This window comes from Aquarana catesbeiana, linkage group LG04 (assembly GCF_042186555.1).
Source record: "Aquarana catesbeiana isolate 2022-GZ linkage group LG04, ASM4218655v1, whole genome shotgun sequence".
Classification (NCBI taxonomy): Eukaryota; Metazoa; Chordata; class Amphibia; order Anura; family Ranidae; genus Aquarana; species Aquarana catesbeiana.
Window position 1 is genome coordinate 624,702,158 of NC_133327.1, and position 22,406 is coordinate 624,724,563.

At 44.2% G+C, this 22,406-nt stretch overlaps 1 protein-coding gene across 1 annotated transcript in view; it reads right to left on the minus strand.

Moving 5' to 3' along the window:
• CAPN2 (calpain 2) overlaps positions 1 to 3,832 on the minus strand; it is a 112,333-nt gene extending 108,501 nt beyond the window's left edge. Inside the window, exon 1 of the mRNA XM_073628334.1 lies at positions 3,333 to 3,832. Coding sequence (XP_073484435.1) covers positions 3,333 to 3,569 — 237 coding nt within the window. The 5' untranslated portion in view covers positions 3,570 to 3,832. The remainder of the gene's footprint in view (positions 1 to 3,332) is intronic.
• Between the last annotated feature and the right edge of the window lie 18,574 nt (positions 3,833 to 22,406).

A 22,406-nucleotide genomic window follows, 5' to 3' on the forward strand; every position in this document is an offset into this window, starting at 1 on the left:
TTCATATTTGCATGAAACAAAAAAGTGTATAAATTTACAACATATTCCACCATGGCCAATTCAATCAATTGACATTGGCGGACATTGAGGATTGGGGGCTGTGCATAGACTGTGATTTTCAAATGTCCCTAAATATGAAAACACTGTGTTAAAATAATCAGGAAATGCAGCGATATACGATGATAAAAATGTATGCAAATCCTGACGTCCTGTAAAGTACAGTCCCTATTGTTTTCGTAACTCGGGGACTGCCTGTATAAGCCTGGAGGCCCAAACAGTACAGCCTTCCAGATGTGTACTTCAATTTCCCAGTGGTAGAATAACTTTCAAGTCCATAAAAAAAGAGGCACAGCAACGGTACAGAAGGAAGTTAAAAAAGACAGTAAAACAGGAAAGGCAAAGAGAATGTCACACAAACAGTTTTTACAAGCCGTTACAAGGATCCATTCAGGATGTAGAGTAGATTTGTTTGCATTGCATTATATTTGACAACAAAATGCTCAATTTATCTTAGCTATAGTAGAGTATTGTACCATGTTAGCTGTTATTTAATATAAAAAAGTTTAGGTGACAAAGATAACATAATAAAAATTGTATAAAGCCTGATGAACAGATCTAAAGCTGGCCATACATTATACAATTTTCTTGTTCAATTTCCCTTAGATTAAGGCTTTCCGATCAGGTCTGCCTGTCAGTTTTTCAGGCAGACCCTCCATTCACCTCTATGGAGCAGCGGATGTCAGCGGTTACATGTCTGCTGACATCCGCCGATATCTGATCTGATCCTTTAAGTTAGCCAGTAAGGCCTCTTTAAAACGGGTGATCCGATCAGATCCGCCTGCCAGTTTTTCAGGCAGACCTGATCGCAATTGCGAGTGTAAAATGGACTTGTGTCCATTTACACTTACCTACCAATGGGGTTCGATTCAGTCCACAAAAAAAAAAAAAAAAGGAAGGAGGAAACAGAAGGGGATCTGTCCTTTTCCATTTAGGAGTATATCATACCTCCCAACTTTTTGATATGGTAATGAGGCACACGTATTTGCAAAAATATCTTAGCATAAGACACACCCCCTTAAAGGAGAATTATAAAAAAAAATGGATTAGTTTTTTTTTTTTTTTTACTACTACCATTCATTTATGCTGGCTTTTGAACTTTACAAATGGGAAACACTTTTTGAATGATAAAAAGTGCATTTTTTATACAACTACTGTATATAGATCAGACTAAAATGAAGGAAAAATGGAGGAGGATAGAGGGACTTAGTTTCAAATCAGGAACAGTCCCTCGGAATCAGGGATAATTGGGAGCTATGGTATATGAGGGTAGTCAGGTGTAAATGTACAGCGGAGTCTGTTTACTCCCAGCTGCCCATAGACCACACTGCAGAAACTGGGCGGTCATAGATGCGTCATCCGCCTGCTCTGCTGCGATCAGTAGGGGATTGGTCAGTGTATCCCTTGTTGATCGGAACAAAATCTGCCCCATGTGAAAAGGGACCTTTAGCATATGACTTAAAGCAGATCTCCAGTCCTGTGGAAAAAATAAAAGTCAGCAGTTAACAAAAAACTGTAGCTGCTGACTTTTAAAAAACATCCACTCACCTGTCCCATGATCCAGCGGTGTGCTCACCCCAGTTGGTCTCACCTGCTGTCTTCAGTCCCCGGCATCTTTAATATGGGCATCTGGCTCTGACAGCTTGCGACTTCACAGCCGGGTGCCCACTGTGAATGCGCGAGTTGCGCTGCACATCGTGAATGGTGGCAGTCTGAACTGACTGAAAGGGGGGGGGGGGGGGGGGGGGGGACGTCCGCTTCCGAGCTCCGTGGCGGTCGGAACGGAAGTGGGAAGCGGGTACCTGTCAAAAATCAGGTACCTGCCCCCCCCCCCACTCCTCAAAAGTGCCAATTGTTCAAGATTACTGGGGAACGAGTCCTTAAAGCGGAACTTCCCTATTTGGGTGGCGTTCCGCTTTAAACACCAAACTTTCTGCATCGATTTATCTTATAAACACAAGATATAAATGAATAGTCTTGTGACATTTTTGCTAAACAAAATGAACAGATGAATGCACTCACTATTCTTGCTACCACTTGCTATATTCATTGTTGGTGGTAAGTTGTCTTGATCATTTCAGTTATTATAAATGCCATATGGGAATGGTTAAAATTGTATTTATTTATTTCGGGTACTTATATAGCGCCGTCAGTTTACGCAGCACTTTACATATACATTCACATCAGTCCCTACCCTCAAGGAGCTCACACTCTAAGGTCCCTAACTCACATTCATATATACACATACTAGGAACAATTTAGACAGCATCCAATTAACCTACCAGCATGTCTTTGGAGTGTGGGAGGAAACCGGAGTACCCGAAAGAAACCCACGCAGGCACAGAGAGAACATGCAAATGATAATAAACTTCCATATGTATGACCAACATAGCACTTCATGACAATTGCATACTGTTTGGACATGCTGGAACTAGTAGTCACCACTCAAGGCCTGATTGTTAATAAGCATGAGCTCCGGCGTGTTCGCACAGCCCACGTGTAGAGCCCGCCAGGAAGTCAGCACTGCGCTAATCACAGGCAGTGAGACATTTACCAATGCGCGGCTGCAGAGATCGGGAAATGTCTAACTGCCTGTGATTAGCACAGCGCCGACTTCCTGACGGGCTCTGCAAGTTGAGTGTGCCAACATGCCAGAACTCATCCTTAGTCACCAGGAAAATAAACATTCAGAACCTGACAGTATCTACAAATAAACTGGGACGTGGGATATCAGGATCCCCCCAACCTTTCTCTAGGGAACCTGTCAGTACAGAAAGATGGGACCTCCCACTGCTGACTTATTTTATAAGGGTACAAGTTCCAAGGCTATCATTCTATATTCGTTCTATATATCGTTTGATAATGACTCGGAAGTGCTGCGAATCCAGACAAGCTGGAACTCCCCACCCGCATACTTGTTCTGCATGTGTGATTAGTAGTGAAATGAGGTTGAGGATGACAGCCCAGTGGCGTGTACTTACAAAAGCACATTGGCAGCTCTCATATTATTTATTACAGGTACTTATATAGCGCCATCAATGTTGCAGCGTTTTACATATATATTGCACATTCACATCAGTCCCTACCCTCAAGGAGCTTACACGAAGGTGTAAAACCTACCTGATTACCTTGAGAATTTCAGTTTCGCAGCAACAACCTATGAATAGTAATCTTTCAGTAGATCAGCCCATGCTGGGATTTGTAGTTCCACAGCTGGTAATCCCAGATTCTACAACTCTCATACAACATGCACTCTCCTGAGGCTGGTGACTTACCGTAGGTCTCTTCCACACCACCCCCTGCACTTTGGAGGAGTTGGCTCCCAGTTCGTTGAACCCCAGTGAGGAAGGGATGGCTGGAAAATAGGAATCCTTAAACAAAGTCCCAGACTGGAGACATTCATTCCTTAGGGTCTCATAGTCCTGGTTGAGGTATTTCAGGGCCTTTTCATTGGTGCCATAGCCATCGGCCAAAGCCCGGTCATGAACCAACTTGGCTGCTGAACCAATCATCGTCCCTGGACTGTGATCACAGGAAGGTAGCCGGTGGGCACAAGGGTGGCCAAGTGAGGGTGGCAGGAGGCATGCACAGAGAAATCACTGCAGAGCAGTCCTTGTACTGACACCCCAGGACAGACAGATGCTGGCAGATGTTAAATATATTAAAGCAGAGGGAGGAAAGGTGCAGGCATCCCTTGGTGTGTGCAGAGGAGAGGGGACTGCACAGTGCTGGAGGGAGCAAATGCAGATCATACTGAGGAACGTCATCAAGGAGGTTTCCCATTACAGCTGCAGGAGGAGGCAGCCCAGCCTGTCAGATGATAGTTGCAGGGTGTGCCTTGTCTGAACAAGCAGCTGCCAGCCTCCGGCTGCTCCTTCCAAATAGTGCAAAGCACCTGGGATGCTGCGTGCAGAAAATTTAAAGTGTATTGTCACTGTACTCTCCTTTAATGAATAAAGTGCTGTGCAAACTGTTGCTCCCCTCCTATAAATCATCTATAATTATGATCCATTGTATGTAGCAAATATTCTACATATCAGTGCAGCTGAACTGGCCAATATTTATTTATTTATTTATTCATTTCAGGTACTTATATAGCGCCGTCAATTTACGCAGCGCTTTACATATACATTGTACATTCACATCGGTCCCTACCCTCAAGGAGCTTACAATCTAAGGTCCCTAGCTCACATTCATACATACTAGGGACAATTTAGACAGGATCCAATTAACCTACCAGCATGTCTTTGGAGTGTGGGAGGAAACCGGAGTACCCGGAGGAAACCCACGCAGGCACAGGGAGAACATGCAAACTCCAGGCAGGTAGTGTCGTGGTTGGGATTCGAACCAGCGACCCTTCTTTCTGCTAGGCGAGAGTGCTACCCACTACACCACTGTGCTGCCCATTTCACTGTAGACAATTTTTTTTTTCTGTGAAAAGCGATCGTCTGTCTGTCTTTTGGACTGACATTTAAAGCGAGGAAGGAAGTCCAGTCATGCAAATTAAAGTGGACCTGTTAGTAAGGCCAGCCATACACAGAGCAAATTTCGTTCCTGTAACCCAAGAAATTTGCTCGATTCCCCCATCAATACAGACAGTGTTGATGCAGGAATCCCTCCTGCCAGGCCATTGTCAGCCATCCCTGCTGGGAGAAGACAGTGATTATTGCTGTCGGTTTTAGCAACCGCTAGCGATAATCACAAGAGAATCCCGCAGGCTGGTTGTACTCAAGTTGATCGATTGATCAACTTGGTACATTCAGCCTGCCCATTAACATTTTGAATCTCGGCCGGCCGGGATTGGAACCGCGTATGGCCGGCTTAATTTACATATCTGCATGAATAAATTATTGACATGTCACAATATACTGCAACAATAACAGAAACCTGTACCTTTTATCATTAACAATTAAGGATGAGCTCAGACGTGTTCGTACAGCCCTTGTGCAGAGCCCGTCAGGAAGTCAGCACTGTGCTGCGCTAATCACAGGCAATGAGACATTGTCCCGATGCGCGGCTGCAGAGATTGGGAAATTTCTCACTCCCTGTGATTAGCGCAGTGCCGACTTCCTAGCGGGCTCTGCACAAGGGCTGTGCGAACACGCCGGAGCTCATGCTTATTAACAATCAGGCCTTGAGCTCCAGTCCACCAGAGACTTTGCCTAGGCTTAGATGATGTCTTCAATCCGCGGCAGGCAGAAGGAAGCATTTCCTTATGCTGGCCATACACTATACGAAAAATCGGCCGAAAAATCGTTCGTATGGACACTTCGTTCGTTTTTCGGCAAGTTAGTGGGTACAAATCGATAATCGTTTGTGACGTTTTTGTGGAAAAAAAACGAACGGCATGTTTGGAAAATTTCTGCCGAACGTACGATAAATTGCAAGGTTAATGTGTTTCCCGTCCGAACTGCCTGCACTAGGTATATAAGGTATAGGCCTTACACAACAGCCCCTTTTTTTTACATATATTTGACATACTAATATTTGACCAATTATGCCGTATGCATTTTTTATGCTGTATGCTTTACGATTCCATCATTATGGACAGACACACTCTGACCCATGTTACACCCCCTAAATCCTATAGAGTTACCATCACCACATACCGGTTCCCTGATTGTATGGGTTTGGGTTGGTGTTTGTACATTACTTTTTCAAGTTACTGGATTTTATAAATATGTGTATAATATATGAATGTATAATTTTTTTGGTTATATGTTCCCTATGTATGTCGGTTGATATATCATGTTCATATGCACCTGGGAAGATCCATTCTTAATGAGTATAACCATTATGAGATGTTTACGATTTATGTGGTATGCTTCCGGTGATATGACTTCCGGCCCTCTGATTGGGCTGCCTCTGGTCCAAACCCCTCCTCGATCCATTACTGTTATTTACATCTGCGCTCTATACTTTGGTATCAAAGCTACGGTACCCTTCTGGTCAGGATACGCATACCCTGAATGGCCTGACGTCACTCCGCACTGGACGGATCACGTGACCGCGATGTGACCAATCGGCCTTCAGTTTATACTCGCTCCTGACCTAGGGCTGTCATTGTGTTTGCGCTCCACACCTCGACCTCAGAAGCCCCAGTGCTCTATTGGCTGGGACGCATACTGGTGTCCTATTGGTTAGGACACACAGACCCCGAACGACCTGACGTCATTCCGTGGTGAATGGACCACGTGATTATGTTGCGATCACGTGGGTCGACGCCCTATTGATAATTGGAGATCACAAGTGAGGTCTGGTTTTAACCACACGAAAAATATGATACAATTGGCCACTCCAACTACACATGACCTTTTGGCCATTGCTAACGCCGCCCAACCCGGAAGTCATGCCCGGCTCGGCTACCAATCGGAACTTCCGCATTATTTATCCCTACATATATAAGCGCAGTAGATGGGGGGCTATTCCATACCCCAGCAGAAGCCTTTGGAGGCGAAACGCGTCGGGTTCCTGTGGATTTTACCCTTACCATCACCTACATCACCTACATACTTTTAACCTTGTGACTTTTTTATTTTTTTGAGCCTAGTTTTTACTGCCCAAAAAAATTTTTTGTATTCTGTCGAAAAAAATTTTTTTATCTAATAAATGTCGTCACGTTTGTGAAAGATTTACACCATGTGGAAGTTTCTCTTTTTTTCTGGTTCCACCTACCCAAATGGTGCTGGCTACTGAGAAACAGGCTTCCTTTACTTGAAGACTTCGGGTGACCCCGGCTCCCAGCTGCCTCCTACCAAGGACGTACCATCAGATGACTTCTGGGATAACCGACTGACGTGCCTCCTAGGGATACTCCACCCGGGAACAACACACGGCTTCACAGCTCCATACCGTTTGACGGTACAAAGCTCGTTAGACTCACCGCCAAGGGCCTGTGAGTCCACCTGATCCGGTAAGGGCATTATATACCTGTTTTCTTTGGGCCAAAGTCACCACTCCAAGGGAAGAACCCTATTTTTGAATACAGATACGTCCAACAGTCCCGGTTTACCACTGCCTGTTGATTTCTTGCACCATGATCGATATTTAGCAACCCTATACTTAAGATAGTGGACTCCAAATATATGTACATCTATGATTATGATGGACTTTTTTTTCATATGTATTTGTTTCAGTTCCCTCCAAATAATTTAACATTTGGGACACATCATTGCACTAACCTTGATAATATTTTGTCCTTTTTTTTTTTTTATATTTTGTTGATGTATAACTAGAATCCGGAGCTTCACCTCCAGAGACCAGCCTGATAGATGTTCCTCATTTTTTCACGTTATACAACATTTACTCCCTATATTTGTTATTTAGTACACATACACAGATATATTGCTGTACTTTTTTCTTTTCAGGTTACATTCACTTATGGGGAAGTGTGAGTAGGGAAAGTGATATCTCCCTCTCTCCGAACCCCTCTATTTCTTCCTTATGTATATGCACCCTAAAGGGTTATTATTACTTTCTATGGAATATCACTTCTAGCGCCACACTATATATTTTTATATGTAAAAAAACGAACACAAAATTATTTATTCATGTCCACTGAACAGATTATCGGACATTATATGATGGCACGATCGTTTGCGGTCACGGTCGAACGTTCGTTTTTCGAAAATGGGTTCGGCCGATTTTCTGTATAGTGTATGGCCAGCATTAGTCTCTTCTCCACCAGCATCAGACTGTACATTGCATCTCTGTAGCAAAGTGAGCGGCAGCAGCCAGGGCTGATCTTCGTCAGACATTTGTGAACATGGCCAAGAAATGCACAGGCACCAGGGTCTATGTGTGTCATCTTTTGTATTTAGGAAGCAAATGTTGACCTTGGATGAACAAAGAAGGTGCCGTCTTTCTGGATAGAAAAAGCAGATAAAAGCATTGTGAGTGTGAAGCTCTGTGACCTCTGTGAGGAATAATAAATAACCTGAAAGTGTAGAACATAATTTACTTATGCATGCATTAATATAACAAAAGTATATTTTAATACGTAAGTTCACAGGAAAGTGATATCCTGGTTATAGATGGAGCTGGGGGGGAGTCAGCTTCATATTTCCTTTGCGCTATGGGACAGAAAGTGAAAGCATAGCTCCCAACTGTCCCTGATTTCGAGGGACTGTCCCTGATTTGGAGCAATGTCCCTCTGTCCCTCATTCCTCCTCATTTGTCCCTCATTTTGGTCTGATCTATATAGATGTATATAAAATGCACTTTTTATCTATCAAAAAGTGTTTCCCAGTGCTAAACCTTTCATCTGGTTTTTAAATTGCTGCATTTGTAAATTCCAATAGCCAAAATAAAGGAATAAGGCCTCTTTCACATGAACGATCCGTTCAGGTCCGCCTGTCAGTTTTTTAGACGGACCTGAACGGACCCTCCATAGACCTCTATGGAGCGTCGGATGTCAGCGGTGACATGTCCGCTGACATCCGAACCATTCCGATCCGAAAAAGTGTAACGGAGGAAAAACCTACTTTTCCATCCGTTTTCGGATCGGATCGGGTGACGACAGACTCTACGGTCCGTCATCATCCGATCCCCCATAGGGGAGAGCGGCACTCTGACATGTCCGTCGCTGCACAGTGTGCAGCGACGGACCTGTCATCTGCCTGCTCAGCGGGGATCCACGGAGTGATCCCCGCTGAGCAAGCGGATGTTCACGGGGCGGATCATCACGGATCCGTCCCGTGTGAAAGGACCCTAACAGTGGTAAAAAAAAGCACTTGTGGGTTTAACCAATCTTGTTTTTGTGTACAATTCTCCTTTAAGGGGGCGTGGCCAGGGGTTTGTTCTATGCCTGCATACTTTTGCTGATAGGTGTCCCTCATTGTCATCTCAAAAAGTTGGGAGGTATGGTGAAAGTGATTCTAAAGGCTTGCTTTTTTAACTTAAAGGAGAAGTCCAGCCTAAACTCGTTTGGCTGTACTTCTGTGGATCACAGGGGTGCAATTCGTTCTGCCCTCCTGTGACCCATTTTCAGCAGAGAGTGGGCTGAAGTCCGTTCTCTGCTGACATCACTATCGTCAGTCCAGGCACCACATCATCCTGACCACGGATTCGGGATCCGCCAGATCCCTGGACTGACATCTGGTTCAGCCTCTCAGCGAGCTGCTGAGAGCCTGAGACGGCCGCTCCGCCCCCTCCCCAGTTCAGCACTCCAATGAGCGAGGAGGGAGCAGAGCAGAGAGCTGTGTCTGACAGTCTGACAGTCTGCAGTTCACTGCTCACGGAGCTCTGAAAACCGAGTGATTTGCAATGTTCGATCGCTCGGTTCTCAGAGGCACCGGGGAACAGATGCAGCATCGGACCGTTGCTGCACCCACCTAGGTAAAGCCCCATACACACTATTAGATTTTCTGCAGATTTTTGTCTTCAGATTTACCAAAACCATGAAATATGAGGTCAAACCTTAAAGTGATTGTAAAGCTTGGTGTTTTTTAAATAACAAACATGTCATACTTACCTCCACTGTGCAGATCATCCTCTTCTGGGGTCCCCCAGCAGCACTGGTAGCTCCTCCCCGCATCGCATAACCCTCTAGGAGAAGCGCTCTCCCGGGGGGTTACCCTGCGGGCGCGCTTCCGAGTCCAGCATTTGCGTCCATAGACACAGAATGCCAGACTTGGCCCCGCCCCCGACACTGCGTCATTGGATTTAAATGACAACAGTGGGAGCCAATGGCTGCGCTGCTATGAATCTATCCAATCAAGAGCCGGGAACCCCGGGCAGAGGAAGAGCGTGTCTCCACCGTGGGAAATTCCAAATCTGGTTAGTAAAATGTGGGGGGGGGTCACTAGAAGAAGTTTTTTCACCTTAATGCGTAGGATGCATTAAGGTGAAAAACACAAAGGTTTACAACCCCTTTAAGAGTTTCAATTTGTATGCAATCAGGCAGGCCGTTGCACTATATGGTTTTGGTAAATCTGAAGACAAAAATATGCAGAAAATCTAATAGTGTGTATGGGGTCTAAGTATGATTCCTAAAAATAAACCACTTCAGCCCCGGAAGGATTTACCCCCTTAATGACCAGGCCATTTTTTGCGATGCAGCACTGCATCGCTTTAACTGACAATTGTGCGGTCGCGTGGCCTTGTACCCAAACAAAATTGATGTCCTATTTTGCCCACAAATAGAGCTTTCTTTTGGTGGTATTTGATCACCTCTGCGTTTTTTATGTTTTTGTGCTATAAGCAAAAAAAGGCCGACAATTTTGAACAAAAAATGAATTTTTTTTAAACTTTTTGCTATAATACACATCCAATAAAAAATATGAAAAAACGAATTTAACCATTAGTTTAGGCCAATACGTATTCTGCTACATATTTTTGGTAAAAAAAAAATTGCAATAAGCGTATATTGGTTTGTGCAAAAGTTATAGCGTCTACAAAATAGGGGATAGATTTATGGCATTTTTATTATTATTTTTTTACCAGTAATAACGGTGATCAGCGATTTTTAGCGGGACTGCGACATAGTCACATCGACAGACACACGCAGCACAGCTCAAACCCGCCCCCACTCTCTCCTCATTGGATGTGATTGACAGCAGTGGTAGCCAATGGCTTCCACTGCTATTAATCTGTTCTGTCCAGGGAGAAAAAGTTCGGGGGGGAGCAAACATTTAGTGAAATGTTGTTAACTTTAATGCAGGTAATGAATTAGGTAAACCTTGTGACTTTAGAACCACTTGAAGATAATCGTCTACCCAATGGGACGCAGATAACAAAAAAATAAAAAAACCTTACAGGGGTTATAACCCTCCCTTACACTATCCAAAATGGAAAAAAAAAATGTTCTGCGTTTAGTTCTACTTTAAGGAGCACACAGACATTAGAGAATGTTTACCCAACCTGGCTGTCGGTATTAACGACCCTTCATTTGCAATTTTACACCACATGGTTAAAGTTCAAAGTATTTCCATCTTAATATAGTTTAATGTTTACAATGGCTATTGATTTTCAATAAACAGCCACCACCCAGCCCTCTCCTCTCAGCCTGTGTGACTGTACTGAACTCTGGGATAAGTATATATTCTCTAAATACCAGTGTTACATGTATTCTCATTGAATCTCGGGGTGCTTTGTGTACTTCTTCCTGATCTGTCCAGTGTGACAATTTAGATATATATAAAAGTGCAGTGCTAAAAATAAATATACAATACTAAAAACACTAAAAATCCAAATTAAGAAATTAAATACGTGAATATTTAGATACATAAAACGGTATTTGTTCAAGTTAAATAAAGTGCAATTCATCAACTGAATAAAATAAAGCCCATACATCTACATATAAATATTTTAAAAATCCACCAATTCATAAAAGATATGTGTATGAAACCTCCCACTGCTTTTATGTGAACCAACAAATAACTACATGATAATGGTTGCGTGATGTTCACTTATGTGCAAAAAATCATCAAATAAAAATAAAATAAAGTCCATTCCACTAGTTCATAAAAGCTGTGTACAGACCTTTCTTACTATTAGTAGGCCAACAAATAATAATTGCCACCAACACTCCGCACGTACCAGAGGGCATGGCTGCATAAATTATAGCAGCAGAAGCATTTTGTTATATGACCCAGATTGGCTCCAATTTTCACCAGGCATCGCTCCCTTCAGGGGCTACAAAAGATCTGGGGCTAGAGCCCATAGCAGTGTAGTAAAGAAAGTCATACGTTTGGGCAGGCATACACATGTATATACAGTAATATATGTGTGTGTGTGTGTGTGTATATCCCCAGAGAGCCCCCCACTTATATCAGGGTCCCCAGGGAGCCCCCCTAACATCAGGGTCCCCAGAAAGCCCCCCCCCCTACATCAGAGTCCCCAGAGAGCCTCTCCCTTGCATCAGGGTCCCCAGAGAGCCACCACTTACATCAGGGTTCCCAGAGAGCCTCCCCCTTAAATCAGGGTCCCCAGAGAGCCTCCCACTTACATCAGGGTCCCCAGAGAGTCTCCCCTCCCCTTGGAGACCCCTGCAGAGACTATGGGCTCCAGATTCGGGGCTATAGCCCCAAAAGCCACCCCCTAGCGACACCACTGGGTCCCTTTAAGGCGAAACCTCACTGACTGTGACACCACCATTCAGGGCTGAACAGACAGATTCCGCAGCTCACAGACCGGAGCCAGACAAGCCTCTCTTGGTGTAGTAGTTTGGAAACTCAATCAAATATAATATATACTGTATGTACCACAATTTAAAAAAAGATCGACCAGCACTTATAAATATGGCCACCACATACAGTTAATGCATGTAATATATTAAAATTTTGTTTTTGGACTTAGGCACACTTTAAAGTGGTTGTAAACCCTTACAGACCACTTTTCCCTACAGGTAAGCCTATAATAAGGCTTACTTATAGGTACTGGAAATATCTCCATAAACCTGCACAGTTTAGGAGATATTTACGATACGTCATCGGCGCATGTGCACTTTAGAAAGGGCGCGATCGTGCCGTTTCTATAGGGCCCATGCCGTGACCGTTGGCTCCCGCACATGTGCGGGACTGACGTCATGTGACTTCAGCCAGTCACAGAGCCGGAAGCCGCGGCCCCAGGAAGGAAGAGGGGTGATGAGCAGGCCACCAGTGAGGACATTGCGGGCTTCGTTTGCAAGTAAGTGGCACATAATTGGCTAGTATGCGATGCATACTAGCCCATTATGCTTTTACTTTGCAGGGTAATAAAGAGGAAGTAAAACCCATCAGGGTTTACTTCTTCTTTAAAGCAGCCCATTCTTTTATTGAAAGGGTAAATCCACTTTCGTGAGGAAAAAAATAGCAAATAAAGAAAACATTTAGCGTATAAAGTTGCGACACAAGTCATATTGTAATTGAATGTTATTAAAAATGACCTTTCCTTTTCCATTTGCAGCCACTGTAATTTCTGAAAATGCAATGCAATATGGCTACCTGGAGGTGTACTGTATACATAATGTGTACGGGATGCCCCCCAGAAACATAATTTCCTGCTTGTGTAATTGGCTTACTGAATTTCCCAGAAGTCTGCCTAAGATACAAGTCAGATTTCAGGCATCCCCTGCAACAAAAATTTAATTTTTGGTGAGATACTCCCAATAGGAACACGTCTAAAGGGATGCAGAGCCTTCAGCTTTCCTCATTAGTGCCCTGCAGCTGCTGCAGCTGATTGATAATTATGAAACCACTCCCATTAGACTTGCTTTCTCACATGGACACAGAGAAACACACAGGGATTTCTTAAGAGTAACAAAAGGTAGGAATCTGCAACGACGTTTGTTAAAATGCTTGCAATGTACGTAGATCACCCAGAGGGGAATGTTTTTCTCAACAAAAGTGGAGTTACTCTTTAAAGCTGAAGTTTAAGCTGGAAACCATTGTAGTAGACACCTTCAGTGACACCTCCAACTACTCCAGTGATCCCTACTAGAGTCCGCGTACCGTGAGCAGCTGTCCTACTGCATCTGAACACAGGAGGTCGCTTGCTAGGCACGATTGCCATTCAGGGAAGACTCTGCATTTTTTAAATTCAATCTTATTTTATTCATATAGAAAACGAGAGACACAGAAAAAATGCATACATTACAAACATTGGTAAGGTACACCAACAATAAGTATAATTTGCGTCAAAACAAATGCATGTCCAGGTTACATATAAATGGAGTGAAAACATGTTTATAAGGCACATCAGAAGACCATCTGTGGTAGAAACCCTGGAAAACATTACAGGTTAAATTAACCTTCACCATCATTTCAGAAAAGGGGATCATAAAAGTTCTTTGTGCACCACACACCCAGGCTTGTCACCGCATGAGAAGAAACTCGCCCCTTTGGGTTTAAAGTCACCAGAAATCTGAAAAAGACAAGCATCACAAACACATCTAACTTCTCAGGAATATCCACTGGCTCTGCTAATATTCTTATTGGGTATGGAAGGCTGCAGTAAACAAGAGTCCTCTCTCCATGTGTTCTGCTTAAGAGGTTGATTTACTAAAGGCTGTGCACTTTGCAAGTGTAGTTGTACTCTGCAAGGGAATCTGCTCCAGAGCTTAGAAGATGAGGAGAAGCTCTGCTGACTCCCATCATCCAACGTGCAAGCAAAAATGCAGTTTTTTTTTTAATTTTTCTTGTACGTGATTGGGTATTCTTTGCAAAGTGAAGCTTTCCCTCATTTACTAAGCTCCGGAGCAATTTCCCTTGCAGAGTGTAACTGCACTTGCAAAGTGCAAAGTCTCTTTGCTTTTAGTAAATCAAGCCCGCAGTGTCCCCTGTATATTGGACGGTGGGTAGGTTTTCCTCCAGCAGCCCTGTCAATGCATCCTGTGTCTTCTCTCTCCTCCGGCTCACTGTGACCGAGGAGATGACTGAGGAGATGGAGGGAAACCTGTGTGAGCGGCTGCAGTACAAGCCAGTCACAGTGAGCATATATCAGGAAGTCTGTCCCATCTAGAAGGGGTTAACACATATTTTAATTGATTTTTTTTAGCGCAACACTGACCAAATATATAGATAACATTGATAATATGCTATCACAGTAACCAGTTATGCTTGACTTTGCTAAATGAAAAGACAGGTTCTCTTTAAGGTGGGTGAGACATTAGGAAGTGACCACCGAAGCACATGTGGGCTCCATTCATGTTTTCCACATGAGTCACACCTGTTCTTCATTGTGCCAAACCAGAGAGTGTAAACCGGGTGCAGAATGATCACTCTGCAAAGTTATCAGGGCAGAAGTGCCTTCTGTGCTACAAAGAGACACGTCACCGTTTATTTTATCCATAAATAATTTATTTTAAGACACAATACAGATTAGTGTCCCATAAAAAACAAATTGTAAACTGAGACACAGGAAGATAATTTTATATTTTGACCATTTAGCTCCTGTAAATGGCCAAAGCAGCCCTGTAATAAAATATTAAAGAGGATCTTCACCCTAGAGAGAAAACATTAAAATACTGTAGCTGCTGACTTTCAATAAAAGGACACTTTCCTGTCTAGGGATCCATTGCTGTCCTCACCCGGGCTGGTTCTTCACCGGTCGGCAGGTCCTCGGCGCCAGCATGTTTACATACCTCCCAACATTTTGAGATTAAAACGAGGGACACCTACTAGCAAATGTATGTAGCCATAGGACACACCCCCCGCGACATCTCCTTAAAGTGGTGTTCCGGCCGAAATTATACTTATAAAATAAAAATACCCCTATAATACACAAGCTTAATGTATTCTAGTAAAGTTAGTCTGTAAAGTAAGGTCTGTTTTGTTAGTTTATAGCAGTAGTTTGTTATTTTAAAAACTTACAGCAGGCCGTGGCCATCTTAAGTGTGGGCATTTGAAGCCAGACTGTATTTCTTCCTGGATCTCATCCTTGCAGATCTCGCACATGCTCAGTGCAGCACAAGCAGTGTAATAGGTTTCAGATCAAGTTTCCATAGCAACGGCAGTTTCAGAGGAAGTTGCTGCCCCTTCCCAGAAGGCATTGCAAACAGGAAATGATGCGATGGGCCGCGGCCAGGGAGGAGGAAGTGAAAAATGAATACAGCAGATATACAGCAGATATACAGTAGGTGCTGAGAAAAAAAATAAAAAAATATCCAATTTGTTTACAGTGCACAGTTTAGTGAAAGATGCTGAAGAGTTGTAAAAGTGGGTGGAACTCCACTTTAAAGGAGAATAAAGCGGTTGTATACCCTTTTTTTTCACTTTGACCTACAGGTAAGCCTATAATAAGGCTTACCTGTAGGTAAAAAGAATATCTCCTAAACCTGTACGGTTTAGGAGATATTCCCCTTGCATGCAGCCGCTGACTTCAGCGGCGCATGCGCTCTGAGTTTCCCTGCTGAAAGGTCCGACTTTCCCGACTTTCGCAGACGACATCGCGGTTCCGGCCACTCACAGCGCCGGGGCCACGAGACCCGGAAGACACGCCGAGGGAAAATGTCTGCTCCCTGGGCGTGGACCGAGATCACCTGCCGACGCCTCGTTCTAAGGTAAGTATTTCATAATGAGCTAGTATGCGGTGCATACTAGCTCATTATGCCTTTTGCCTTACAGGATTAAAAAAAAAAATCTGCGGGTTTACTACCACTTTAACCAAAAAATAGGTTAATTAAATATACAAGGGCTTTTTTTTATCACTACTATTCCTTTATATTGACTTTTACAAATGCAGAAATTTAGAATTTGGATGAAAGGTTTAGCACTGGGAAACACTTTTTGAAAAATAAATAGTGCATTTTATATACAACTATATAGATCAGACCAAAATGAGGGACAAATGAGTGGGAAAGAGGGACAGAGGGACATTGCTCCAAATCAGGGACATTTGGTAGCTATATGTTTACTGTTTACCTGGTCACCTGTCTTGGGGTCCCGGGTATGTTTAGTGTGGGAAGCCAGTTTTGACTCCTTGCGGCTTCACAGCCGGGCCCCTGCTGCGCATGCTGGAAGGAGGAGGGAAGAGGAGGGGGCCGGAATTTGATTGACAGCAGCAGGAGCCAATGGCTGCGCTGCTATCAATCTATCCAATCAAGAGCCGAGAACCCCAGGCAGAGAGGAAGAGCACGTCTCCGCCTAGGGAACGAAGGGCTCAGGTGAGTAAAACAGGGGGCTGGGGGGCCGGTCAGTCTCAGAAGTTTTTTTCACTTTAATGCATAGGATGTATTAAGGTGAAAAAACACAGGTTTTACAACCCCTTTAACCATTACCTGTTCAAGGATCCAGCGCCGTTCTCACCCAGCCAGTAATTTACCGGTCTTGGGGTCTCCGGTACAGGCATGTTTAGTGTGGAAAGCCAGGCTGTGACTCCTTACAGTTTCACAGCTGGCTTTCCACTACATATGTGTGAGCCACACTAATGCCCCGTACACACGGTCGGAGTTTCCGACGGAAAATGTGCAATCGGAGCGTGTTGTCGGAAATTCCGACCGTGTGTAGGCTCCATCGGACTTTTTCCATCAGATTTTCCGACACACAAAGTTTGAGAGCAGGCTATAAAATTTTTCTGACAACAAAATCCGATCACGTCAATTCCGACCGTGTGTGGACAATTCCGACGCACAAAGTGCCACGCATGCTCAGAAGAAATTCCGAGACGGAACAGCTCGGTCTGGTAAAACTAGCATTCGGAATGGATACAGCACTTTCGTCACGCTGCAATGTTTTAAATAGTAATACAGCGCACTCTCTTCATCTTTATAATGTGAGAAGAATAAAGTAGTTTTGCTGCTCATATTCACACAGACTTCTCACAAACTTATTTCTTTATTATTTATCGGGATTCCCTCAATATATTTTGATTTGTCACATCTGACCAAATTTCTTTTTGGTTATTGTTAAATTTTTTTTTTTTTTCAAGGCTGATTTTTTTTTTTTTTTTGGGTTTGTATTTTTTTCAAGGCTGTTTTTTTTTATATGTGTTTTTTTGTGTTTTACTCCATAATATTTTTGTGTGTGTTTTGTGTGTCAAGTTACCACAACACCATTGATATCTTGTATTATTTAATCTCAAGGAGATTGTTTGGTGTTGGTGTCCCTTGTTAATTTCACATTGTATTTTTGAAATGTACCTGCCTACTCACAAACAAACTGTCCTTTTTGAAGGAAAACACACATAGGCAAGTATAATTGAAACAAAAATTCCTTTATTAAGGGCTCAGAACCAAACAAAGAGGGAGGCAACACTGGAGAAACAGCAGAAATTGGCGAAGCCTTTGACCCCTAGGGCAGACATCCATTATTTTACAGCAAAATTGGTGGCCTGAGGAGTCCTTATCTAAGGGAGTGCAGTCTGGTCCAGAAGTCCCAGAGATCCGGAAAGCAGCAGATGACATCTATGTCCCCAGGCTGTGGTAATACATGACTGTAGGATAACAGATGTAATTAACATGCCCTTCTGCCACCACTATAAACCCTTACCCCAATAATTCAGACCACACCGATATTGGAGTATAAAAGGCCGTAGCAGCCTATTTTATTTAAACAAATATATCTTAGAATATCAACACTATGGATATAAAACATATCCAACATAAAACAGCAAAACAACAACATCTGTTAAACAACCTGTCTAATTTCTCAAGCGTTGGTCTGAGCAATATCTTCATAATCATCAGTGTCCAATAACAAAAACTTACCCTGCGGTCCCATCAAATTTGTCACATAGGCCTCAAGCCGACAAGCTGGTTCAGAGACTACCAATGACCGCAGAGCCCCATTATCACTTCCCGGTTAACCTCCGTTAACCGGGAACCACCATCATGAGCCATATCAACGCTGACTCCCAAAAAAACTCTTACTTTTTGCCATCTTTTTTCTCTTGCCCAGACCAACGCCGCCCCTGCCACGACATATCTGCGACCATCACCTGTAGAAGAAACAATACAATACCCTACATCCTAACAATACTTTACCAATATAAGGGAGGGTGGGCGGGAACTTTCTTCAGGAAAACTGTTACTCCCCCCAGGGCGGGATGAACTTATAAAGACCCTCCTAGTGCCTCCCCCTCGGTTAACTAATATACACTCCCCCTCTGTGTTAACTCCACTGCTGCCACAGTCATGTACTCCCTCCACCTATGCATTACATGCTGTGTTCCGGTCCTTTCTTGACTGTAGGATAACAGATGTAATTAACATGCCCTTCTGCCACCACTATAAACCCTTACCCCAATAATTCAGACCACACCGATATTGGAGTATAAAAGGCCGTAGCAGCCTATTTTATTTAAACAAATATATTTTAGAATATCAACACTATGGATATAAAACATATCCAACATAAAACAGCAAAACAACAACATCTGTTAAACAACCTGTCTAATTTCTCAAGCGTTGGTCTGAGCAATATCTTCATAATCATCAGTGTCCAATAACAAAAACTTACCCTGCGGTCCCATCAAATTTGTCACATAGGCCTCAAGCCGACAAGCTGGCTCAGAGACTACCAATGACCGCAGAGCCCCATTATCACTTCCCGGTTAACCTCCGTTAACCGGGAACCACCATCATGAGCCATATCAACGCTGACTCCCAAAAAAACTCTTACTTTTTGCCATCTTTTTTCTCTTGCCCAGACCAACGCCCACCACAGCACACGAGAATAAAACCTTATTCTTGTGTGCCCCTCCACACCCGAAGTGCTTGCTGTATGCCATCTTGTAAACCTAAGGCCCACAAGTCTATACCCACTTCGTTCAAGTGAACCCCATCAAACCTTAAATACCTCCAGGTTTCAAACTCAAGTTCAAGGTGTCTCACCGCTAAACCACCATTATTAATCACAAACTTGCTCACTTCTCACTATTTTTCTCCGTGCCCTGTTCACACCTTCTACCGACCTAGCCATCCTCCATGATGTCTGCGCCACCATGTCGGACCAGACAATCACCATCTTAGGAAAAGCTTCCTTCAACTGCCAAACGTCCAACTTTATGTCCCGTTTAATGTCTACCATGGCCCTAACGCACAAGTCATTGCCGCCTAAATGAATAACTAATACGTCCGGCGGCCTATCTCGTTGTGCATACCGATGAACCTCAGCAACCAACCTTCCCCACAACATGCCGGGGAACCCCAACCACTTGATACATGCCTCCCGTTTGCTGAAACCCAATTGCCTACCCTCAAAAACGTGCATCACCTCTCCGTGCCCCCCAGGACACGTAAGAATGGCCCATGATCCAGACCATCCTCGGCAACGAATCTGAAACAGAAGAAAAGAAAAACAACCGAACAATAAAAAACTCCTATATTCCACCTTTTTTACCACATCCCCATAACAGTGATCCCATAACAGAGATCCCATAACAGAGATCCCATAACAGAGATCCCATAACAGTGATCCCATAACAGTGATCCCATAACAGAGATCCCATAACAGTGATCCCATAACAGAGATCCCATAACAGTGATCCCATAACAGTGATCCCATAACAGAGATACCATAACAGAGATACCATAACAGTGATCCCATAACAGAGATCCCATAACGGTGCATGCATACCGTTTCTGACTGCTTCCGTAGCTGCTCCTATCCTAAACGAATAGGACGAGAAATCCTTCTCATCCAGGCCCAAACCCCGTATGCATTTTGTAAAGACTGCCACAAATTGAAATCTAGATAAAAATTCACCACTTAAATGTACCAAAAAGGGGCCCGGTCGTTCTGAACGAACTTTTAAAAATTCCCGAACTGCTTCTACCGGGCATAATTGTGATCCCTTCACTGGGTAAACTTGCACCAGTCTTCCTTTTCCCAGCTGATCGGTCTTAGATTTCCGTAACCACAACTTTAACCCCTCCGCTCCATACTGTACATCATGATAACCCAGCCCCCCTTTCACTTTCCTAGAAGGGCTGACTAATACCTTGATCATGACTTCCTATAGCCCTTCATAGCCTGCCTTACCCAAAAATCCTTAGCAAAGTCCACCTGTCCTTGTAATTTAAACAGAAAAGCCAAACCCGCAACCGTCTTATTTACCACGACGCAGACACGCCTTCCTCCATTTTTCTGGCAATGTAATAAATCAACAACAACCTCACTTCTCGCCCCACCGGCTCCTCCCCTATTCCTTGAACAAACCCCATCCATTCGTTCCATACTTTAGAGTACGCTGCCCATGTAGACCCACTCACCGACTTCCTTATCCATCCCGCGATGAGGCCAATGCTATCCCCCACAGCCATTCGGGACAAGGTACTCCTTGCTGCTCCGCCTCCGGCGCCAACTCCCGAAACCTGTCCCACTGAAAGTGATACAACGCATCAGCTATCACATTTTCCACCCCTGGTAAGTGTACCGCATGAATGAAAACATTCAACTGCAGACAGCGCAATACTAAGTGTTGCAATAACCTGATCACTGGCGTGGATGATGCCGTAATCCCGTTGATAACTTGCACCACCCCCAAATTGTCCCCATGGAAACGCACCTTCAGATCCCTGAATGATGCTCCCCACAGCTCCACTGCCAGCACTACCGGAAACAACTCCAGCAGCACCAGATTCTTCGTGAATCCTGCCTCCACCCTGCACTCCATTGTCCCTGAAAAAATGCCCCAAAACCTGTGGAACCTGCGGCATCCGTGAATAGTTCCAGGTCAAAGTTGCTGACTGGACCAGACATCCACAGTGCCCTACCGTTAAAAGCTTCCAAAAACATATACCACACTCTCAAATCTTCCCTGTGCGTTTCTCTTAATCGCACGAAATGTCTCGGTGATTTTATTCCACTCGTGCTAGACGCAAGCCTGCGACTAAAACACCCTCCCCATCGGTAATATGCGGCATGCAAAATTCAGCTTGCCCAATACTGACTGTAGTGTCCTTAACTGCACTTTCTTTAAACCTAAAAGCCCTGCAATTTCTCTCTTCAGATCTTCCAGCTTATCGTCCGGCAGCCTGCATTCCATTGCGTCCGAATCTATGACAATGCCCAAAAAACTGGATGACAGTTCACGGTCCCTCCGTCTTATCAGCAGCCAATGGAATGCCAAATCTATCTGCGATGTGCTCCAGCGTGGCTAACAGCACCACGCAAATCCTGGAGGCCGCCGGACCTATACAAAGAAAAATCGTCTAGGTAATGAATAACAGAATTCACCCCCGACACATCCCGCACAACCCATTCCACGAAGGAGCTAAAGTGTTCAAATATCGCGAACGATATTGAGCAGCCCATGGGTAAGCAATTGTCCACGTAGAATTCATTGTTCCAATGACAACCTAGTAGCCTAAAACTATCCGGGTGCACCGGCAGTAGTCTGAAAGCAGATTCCACATCCGCTTTCGCCATCAGGGCCCCCTAACCGTAACGACGGACCCATCCCACTGCCGCGTCGAATGAAGTATAGGTCACGGAGCACGCCCCCTGATCTATAGCATCGTTCACTGACCCCGCTTTTGGGAAAGATAGGTGATGAATTAGCCTAAATTTACCTGGTTCCTTTTTTGGTACCACCCCCAGCGGCGAGACCACCAGATCGTCAAACGGCGCCGCTGGAAATGGGCCACCCATCCGCCCCAATGCAACTTCCTTCCTTAGCTTCTCCAAAAACACATCCGGATGTTGCATTGCTGACCGCAAATTGCGTGGAACCGGTGGAATCACCGTCAACTCGCATGGGATCTTAAAGCCAACCGAAAAAAAAAAACCTACCTCCAACAATTGAGCTGCTGCCCTGTCCGGATACCTACCTAGAAACGGTCGCATCCTTTCCACCTTCACTGGGGTCCTCCCTTTTGTTTGCAGTCTCCCCTGTACGTGCTTTTCCCTGCTTGGAACCTCTGGACCCGGGGTGAGATCCCCCGCACCCTGAACACTCGTGTTTATACTTACATGCGACTCCAAACCTGC